Source organism: Coffea arabica, chromosome 2c (assembly GCF_036785885.1).
Source record: "Coffea arabica cultivar ET-39 chromosome 2c, Coffea Arabica ET-39 HiFi, whole genome shotgun sequence".
NCBI lineage: Eukaryota > Viridiplantae > Streptophyta > Magnoliopsida > Gentianales > Rubiaceae > Coffea > Coffea arabica.
In genome coordinates this window covers 73,886,367-73,895,329 of record NC_092312.1, presented here as the reverse complement: position 1 = coordinate 73,895,329, position 8,963 = coordinate 73,886,367, and the positions used below count along the sequence as shown (strand labels likewise).

The window sequence follows — 8,963 nt, the reverse complement described above, 5'->3', positions numbered from 1 at the left end:
GATCAAGCGCATATTTGTTCATAGAAAAACTGTGCACTCCATCAAGCTCCTTGTGCTTTTCTATTGTTGATTCACGTTGACTGTAAAGATCAGGGTAACTCATGCAGTTCCACATTCTAATTTTCTACTCTGCTGCTGGCTTAATCGTCTCAGTTGAAACTCTTTTAATCTGTTCTCTGTGCAGGGGCTGGAATTCGGTAAAACTTTCTTACACTATGAACGATAGGCTGTGGCAAAGCCTTTCAAGTCATTAACAAAACTAAATGTTGAACCTGTTTTTTTTTTTTTTTTTGATACGATAGTTTCTTATATTATGGGAAGGGAAGGGTCTGAAGAGATTCTGGGTAAATCGGAGGGAACTGAAGCATCACTGAATCAGACGGGTGCATTACACATCCGCCTGTTTTGGTCACGTTCGATCCCTTTCAGCCATAGTTTGTCTGTGAAGTTCCGTAATCTGTAAGCTAAGGGTCTGAGATATTCTCGTTTAATTATTTGACTAAACGCTTGAGCAAAGATAATTGGCCGTCTATCTCTTTTAATTAAGGGAAATGAGTTAACCTTTCTTCATCTTGGGCTAAAATTGATATGGCTATTGGATTTTTTGCTTTTTGATTCACTTCTAGGAAGATACAAGCAAATTCTCAATGTTAAAGCACAAAATCACGCTGCCAGTTGGTCTCCATTTAATTTGAGAAATAAAAGGTAATTCATTAGTCGAATACACAGTTACAGTGGATTTTTGAGCCAGTTATTCTACCTGTACGATTTAGATTCTTCCAAAGCGCTTGGACTGATCTTCAGATGCCGAACTGTGTAGTGAAGCTAGACGCCCCTGCTTGTGTGGCTTTCCCTCTCGCCCTTTGAGCGCTGAGACCAAGATCTAAATATGTTGAATAATTCATCATCCAGAAAATGATTTTACGTTACACAGGTTACAAATAAAGAGGATTCCAATCTACTTACCTATACAACATATTAGAGGCTAATAGTTTTTTTGAATGGAATCTAAGAATCTCGATGACCGATAGAGGGCTAAAAAGAAGAGGAAAGTAAAACATTCTACATAAACCAAAGCCGGCAATTACAAGTTCCATCACCATTGTATATAGTTCTTAACCCGTTACTTGAACGGGAGTCCAAATAATTTGTTGAAAGATTTTGTAAATTTGAAAATTATTTTTGTAATAATAAAATTAGTGTGAACATTTTTGTTTTTGAAGATGCAAAAGAATTTAGTTTGAAGATGTAAAAAAAAAAAAAAAATGGAGTAAACATCTTGTGCAATAAAGTTGTAGAAATATTAACTGACATTGATGATTCGTGCACGTGACTTACATACATAGAATGGTTCATATATTCAAATTCGTTAAAAGTTGCTATAATTAAGAAAGTAAAAAAGGAAGGTAATTAATTGTTAAAAAAAAAGAATGAAAATAAGGAAGTAATGAATTATAGGAAAAAATAAAAATTGTTCAAATTTTAGAATTAGTAACTTCTAATATATAATCAAGTCAAATGCTATTATAAGAATAAAAAAAAATTTGTAGAGAAATATATATATATATATATATATATATATATATATATATATATAAGCACATATATAAAGAAAAATTATAAGTTGATTGATAAAGAAAATTTAGTTAGACATAATTGATATGAATGTATATAAGGTAGAAATAAATAAATTGATTGAGAGTTGCTACAAAACAAGGAAGTGAAAAAGGAAAGGAATTAATTGTTACCAAAAACTAAAAAGAATTTCAAAATTAAAAAAACACAAACATTAATGAAGTCTGCATGACCAAAAAATAGATAGTCCACTCGATCGAAAGTTAGGATCGCCAACTCAGCAACTTTTCAAAATCGAAACTGAACATCATCTTATAATGTGAGAATTTCTAAATCATACAAAAAAAGTCTGATAATCACTGTGTCTAAATGATAAATACAAACATAAGAATTTTTAAAATCAAGAAGATGGATTTAAGAAGTGAGAAAGGAGAAAAGAGATTTGAACCTGAAATCTCTAATTTTTAGAGTTTTAACATTATTCACTAGATTGAGCCCTCTTTGACTCATCATCATATACTCTCTCCGTCCATTTTGATAGGTTTGATTTTTTCACACAATTTAAGAAAATTTAGTTAACCTTATTAGAAGAATAAATCTAATTTACTATTGTTCTAAAATATCCTTATATTAAATGGGATATGACTAATGAGCTTTGCACTAAATAAGTTAAGTTATACTCAATAACATCTTATATTAAATAAGCACATTTTAGAGAAACTACAACTTAACTATGATCTTCAATTAGAAGTGAAATATAGGTTGGAACAGATGAAAAAAGAAAACTAACCTATCAAAATTGGATGGAGGGAATATATTTGTATACTCTCTTCTTTTTTCTCACCTCCTATAATTCTACATCAAAGTATACTTAGTGGCTAGCTTCCGAGAAATGAGGAACAAGGCTCCACAGACTTTACCGCATTTTCAACAAAATGCCTTTAGACATTAAACATCATCTTCATAGTTCTTCCCCTTTAGACAATTAAAGTAAAAGAAGATAAAAGATCCAAGATGCATCCAACTTGTCACTCAATGAAGCGTGGGAATCAAAGGGCGGTGATTAAATATTATCATAATGATTAGGGGAATCGCTCAGGCGAAGTAAAGAAGTTGATGAAATCAATTAACTGCTCAATATTCGAATATAGATTAAAAGCAGAAACAGATTAGTTTAAAAAAAGAGTTCACGGATTAGCATTCAAGTGGAAATGAAGAAATGAGTTAATGAAGTCAACTATTTGACAGTGCCAACCGAGCAGCCATTTAATTAACATGGCGTTAGAGCAAAAGTTGGACCATCGCAATGCTCCCTTTTTTTAAGCAATTTTGGGCATTGTATATGATAGAACTTAGCTTTTTTTTTTTTTTTTTGGCCCTGTTGTATTTTTAAAAATAAATGTAAAATTAATTAGAAGAAGAATAAGTGCAAGAGAGGGTAGATAAGATTAAATAGGAAAAATATATAAATGCAAGGGATGAAAATAATTATTAGTATGTTCATATATATGGTAGGTTAAGTGAATTTCAGATGTATTAACAAATGTCCATAGAAAAATCTATTTTTTTTCATTGTATCCACTTGATTTACACTTGTATTTAGGAGATTTATGTATCTTTTACCATAAATAGTGCAAATAATAAAATCACTATAGTATTTTAATATAGGATTTTTTAACGAGTGTTCGGAGATATTTCATTACACATAATTTACCTTATAAATGCATATATTTATGTTTATTACACACTTTATATGGAAAAAGCAAACAGCCATTAGCAAAACTCTTAGATATGTGTAACCTCCTTGCTTTGAGATGCTTTCTTTGATAAGATAGAGATTTCAAAGTACTTCTATTTATAGGTTTTTCTAATGGGATAATATCAGAAACCTCTCCTGAGATTTCTCTTAATATTACCTAGATCCCCTAAGATTTTAAAAATATCACTTACCTCCCCTACTTTTACTATTTGTGTAACAAAATTTTTAAAAACCCTAAAATACCCTTCTACTTGCTGAATAAAAATACTCTTAAATCACTTTGTTTACTTCAAGAAAATCATCATCTAAAAAATAATCTCTAGTAGTACTACTACACCATAATACTATAGTCCATAAAAATATATATTTGAAAACTAAAAAAGATATTTGCAAAGAAATATACTTGATTAATTTAACTTTATATGCTCAAAACCAATTTCTTAAGAACTTTTAGGTTTTTTTCAACCTCTTCTTAGCCTATGCCTAAATCTTTAAATTGTATTGATCAATATAAAAATCAACTCAAAATAAGCAAATAAATCATACCTCACATAACACAATTATAAAAGGTAAAAAATAAATAAAATTCAATTTATTATAATTTACAAATAAAAAATCGAATAGTCATCCAAAAAATTGGTAACAGAGAATGTTGAAGAAAAGGGAAAGAAAAGAAAGTGACTTTTGTTTCATTTTTTTTTAATTTTTGAGCTCTATTTATTTGATATGTAAATTATTTATAAAGTGAAAGTTAATATAGTCTTTTTATAATTACTAGGGGGAGGTAAGTGATATTTTTAAAATTTCAGGATTGTCAGGTGATATTAGGAAAAATCTCAAAAAAGGTTTCTCATAGTATTCTTTTTCTAATTGGTGCTCATTGGGCACTCGTTAACACATTTAAAATTCATCTAACCCATCATTTATATATGCTTACTAACAATTATTACCCTCCCTTGTATTTATATATTTTTTCTATTTAATTTTACCTTTTTTCCCTCATATTTATTTACTTTCTCTAATTAATCTTATATTTTAAAAAAATGACACTTGAAATATATTTTAACAGTAACTAATGGGCACCTGTTAGACACGCTCTTTATTTATTTATGTCGCAGATAAAGGTCATTCCTGCAAGATAAATCTTCATAATCTCACCTCCATTCTCTTGCTCCGGATTTATCCAATTGCGAGCTTGACTTCACCGGAAATCAAAATATTTCTCCAAACAGATTATTCTAGAATTGGATTGCTCCTCAGTAAATTCGTCCCTTATAGCCTAGAGGTGCATGTGGCAATGACAACTAAACAATAAATTATTCAGTAAAGCTGCTACAGCAGAAAAAGTTATGTAATAAGATTATTGATAGAGTGATGCAGTGTCAAGTTAATTACCGGAAAGAAGTGTTAAATAAGCTGATACAGATGTGGTCAAACTCTTTTAAGTAGTAGTAAACAACTTACGATGCCAAGAAAATGTTATTACTGTATTTATTGATTGTTTTAATAGAACGCGTGTGCTGACAGGTTAACCATTAATCAGGACATAATGCAATATTGAATTGGTCATCAAATTTAATGAGCACAAATGTCAGAAGCTGTTGGAAACAAAAAAATTGCACCACACCTGATCAATTTAGTACTGCTCAAGATCTACTGAAATTGAATAGGTGCAGCATTGGGATGAAAATCTTGGATGACAAATGGCTATTAAAGATGAAAAAGAACCTAATGCCCTCTTAGAATTCAGCTGTAGATGAAGCCATAAACTCTCAATCAAAGTAAAAACGTTTCCACTAACCGGTCCAAAGGAAAAAGAAAAGGAAACCAGGAAGGAAAACATGCCAGTAATGCTGAACAGCACCAGACGAAGAAGAAGAAGAAGAAAGACAAAAGGTTAAAAAGAGGAGAAAATTTCCAATATCTAATAAGTTACTGAAAAAATAGCGAGGAAGTTGCGGGAGTTTTAGTGCAGTGAATCAGACCTAAAAACGTGCGCGCCCATTCATGAACATGAACCTGAACCTGAACCCTCCTCGACAAACTGATTACTCTACCTCACTTGTATGTTCTTTGCCCACCCCACCATTTACTGCTCACTCTGCATCCAACCAGCCAGCTGCTCATGCACGAAAACAAATGCACCCACGTACGCACGCACACACTCTACCCAGCGAGAGACACAAGCATATAGTATGTATGTAGTTAGCAGCTACAGCCTATAGGAGTTTATATGCATGCTTGACTTGGACAGTTGGACTGGTTGCTGGTCTAAAATTGCAATTACTACTAGTTGCCTGCCTCGAAAAGGAGCTAGTTCAGGGCAGTGCACGTGTAACCCCAATGCCCAATGCTCATTATTGTGTCTGAGTTTGCAGATTTTTTACTGCAAAAACTGCAGGCTGGGGGAGTATAAACCCTAAAAGGGACAAAAACTGTCAAACAAAGAAAATCAAGAAAGTTTCCAGCCCCATACCTCTGTGTTCCCTCCACACCATGTCACCAGCCCAGTTTGCACGTAGTAATCAAAGATGTCGCCGTGTATATCAATTTTCTTGAAAGTTGAAACCGTAACCGCCTAAAACTGAAGCTTTTACTTTCATCCCAGAAACGCCTATAACGTTAGTAAATGCTGCATCTACTACTTGCGTTTCTACTCTACTTACAGTAGCAAAAGGAAGGCTGTATAACCGTTACCATTTCGAGTACTAGAGATGATTTCATTGCTAGTGCAAACAAGGAATGGCTGATGCTTTGTGTTTGATCAGTACCTGCATTTAAAAGTTTATTAGGTTCTTAAGGGCAAGGTTTAAAGTCCACTTCTTCCTGTTTCCCCTTCTACTAAATGTAGAAGAGATGTAGAAGAGAGAAGACCAGAAAGGATGGAGAAAGCCACGATGCGTTATGTACGAGTAAATGGGTGAAACAGGAAAAGTCAATAAGAGAACAGTGTGGATTTCTTAAAAGACGTTGTTTAAGGAACCTTTAATGGGTTGGTAGGGGTAGGGATGATTGCTAAAATAGGAAACTTGCACAAACAACAATGGAAAAAAAAAAATTAAAACAAGATGCCTTTATTTTTTCTTTTGCAGGAAGTGAATGAATAATTATCAGACAAGTAACCAGAAGTACTGAACCAAGGAAGTGAGGGAGAGTGAAAAAAGAGGTTCTGCAGGAAGTTCTCCTCTTCTTACGCCAACCACCAAAGGAAGAAGCAGCACCAGCAGCAAAACTTCAACAACTGTTCTAGAAATTAAAATAGAGAAGAACCCACAAAGAATTCATGAATTTGTACATCCCTCTTCCAAAAGAAAAAAAAAAGCAATCTAATCATCATCAGATAATTAATTAACACCATAAACACAACTACCAGTAGGAGAAAAAAAGTAGGAGAAGAAGAATGCAAAATGATCGGATGATGGTCAAATCATGTGATCAAGATATAAAACCACAGAATTCCCGATATGTCAAAACGGAGGACGACCAGTTCCCCAGTAAGCGGCCTCAGCTGGTAATTGACACGAATTTAGGAGATTTGGAGGCATCCCATGAAAAAGGGATGAACTAGGATCAGGTAGAAGCTGTTGTGACTGTTGCGGCTGCTGTTGTCCAACAATTCCGGCCCCAGGCGATCCCAAAGGTCCACTACCCGGGGGAGGAACAGCCGCCGTTTCATCATCCTCTAATGGTAGTCTTTCATATGCAGCGTTACCAAATGATGCAGCCATGATCACAACCGGACCAGCCGCGAGTAGCGGTCCAACTACACTTCCACCAACTACTTGCCCCTGACCACCGGCTAAATATATAGTCAACCCAGAAGCCGCAGCCGGTGCTGGAGGGGGTAAGAATGAACCCGAAAGCGATAGGATTTCGAATCTTCCGTGTAAAGTCACGACTGCGCCCGGTGCAGCTGGCTGCCTGAGTGTAACATTATTAACAGTTCCGTTCCCACTCAAAATGCAAACCCCTCTTTGCCTTCTGGTGGCAAAATTTGATACACTCTCTTGGATGTCGCAGCCACTGGCAATTTCCATAACATGGGATCTGAGGGCATTTGCACTATCACGAGTGATGATGATAGGGGGTTTAGGCTTGTTCTTGGAACCGGCCGGCCTTCCTCTGGGTCTTCTTCTGACTTCGTCATGATTATCGTCTCCTCCGCCGCCGTTTCCAGCTGGGACGAGTTCTTCGTTCCCTTGATCACTTCCTCCAGTTCCATGGTGGGAGCCGGAGGTGGCGTTCATGGATGATATGGAACTGCAAGTAGGAATCATGAAACTCTCGTCTCGATCTCTTTTCTGGCTTCCCCGGTTTGGGGTGCTACTACCGCTGTTTTCGTCCTCAGCCTTGTGGTGCTGATGGTGATGTTGTTGGAACTGATGAGGATGGTGCTGGAGCTGAAGATCCCTGGTATGAAAAGGTGGCGGAAGAGGTCGGCCGTGAGCTGTGAGCTGATCCATTTCTTGCAGGAACTGTTGTTTCGATGCTAATTAAGGGGTGCTGAGGAGGTGGGAACTGGAAGGTGCAATTTCTGCAAATATTTGCTAAGCTTACTTTTGTGGGACTCTATCTCTCTCTTTAAGTTTCTTGAAGAGGGAGGGGGAAGAGGGCCTGAATGAATTGAGATGATGCTATGCTAGTATGCTGCTACTAACCATCACCTGAAAAGAGTTGGACGGGCGTGGGCGTGGGCGTGGGAGCATCGCTTACCAAAGTTTGAGCTGAATCAACCATCTTTCAGATCTTCAAAATTTCATGTGATAACCACGCATAAAATTCAGGTAAGAGGGAGATGAGGAAGTTAGCGAGAGAGAGATGAAAGAATTTGGGGAAAATGATGTTTTAAGGTTGGGAATATGGTAGCTAGGTGTTTGTTACTACAAACAAAGAAGTATCTACCGCTGGTAGCTAGCTAGTACTTCGTTCTGGGGAACCTTTTTCACTTACCTTTTTTAGGGGAGAGAAGGGGTGGAGGAGTTTGGAGTTAGGGTTAGGTCAAGCCTCATTGGCAATCAGCAAAGCAGAAGGAGAGAGGGAGAGGAGATTGAATCAATGGACGGACGGATGGATGGATGGGGATCGAGTTTTGGTAGTGTGACAGCGTGCGCATGGGCGGTGATGGGCCCCCCATTTCTCTCTCCTTTGTCCCTCACACGAGGGTCCCCCAGCACCCCACGTTCTCTCTCTCTCTCTCCCTTTCTTTCTCACACACAATGCTACTAGTACTCTACTGCGGCATCATTATTCACAATTCTCAAAACTCCCCAACTCTAGCGCACGCACTCACTCACTCACTTTGCTACAGTTGCCAGCCAGCCAGCCAGAGAGAGAGAGAGAGGGATAAAAGCCCTTGATCATGAGTGCATAATCAAATCATCTTGTCCCATTATCCCATCTTCTACGTACGTTACAGCAGCAAAGCAAATAAAATGAAGAGAAGCTATATATATATACATATATATATATATATATGCATGATCATGAGCTTCAGATTGTTTGGGATTGATCAAAATGACAAAAATGATAACCTCATCTACCTACGTCTGATTTTCTTCATATATCTATATATATATATACACACACTATAGAGAGTCTTTCCTTAATTAATATGGGCAATCCTTGAGAA

The 8,963-nt window shown here is 36.1% G+C and overlaps 1 protein-coding gene across 1 annotated transcript; it reads right to left on the bottom strand.

Annotated features, from left to right (window-relative positions):
* Positions 1-6,392: 6,392 nt before the first annotated feature.
* Positions 6,393-8,746, bottom strand: LOC113727940 (AT-hook motif nuclear-localized protein 18-like). The gene has a single exon (XM_027252359.2). The coding sequence runs from the start codon at positions 7,795-7,797 to the stop codon at positions 6,802-6,804; it is 996 nt and encodes a 331-aa protein (XP_027108160.2). The 5' UTR covers positions 7,798-8,746; the 3' UTR covers positions 6,393-6,801.
* Positions 8,747-8,963: the final 217 nt, after the last annotated feature.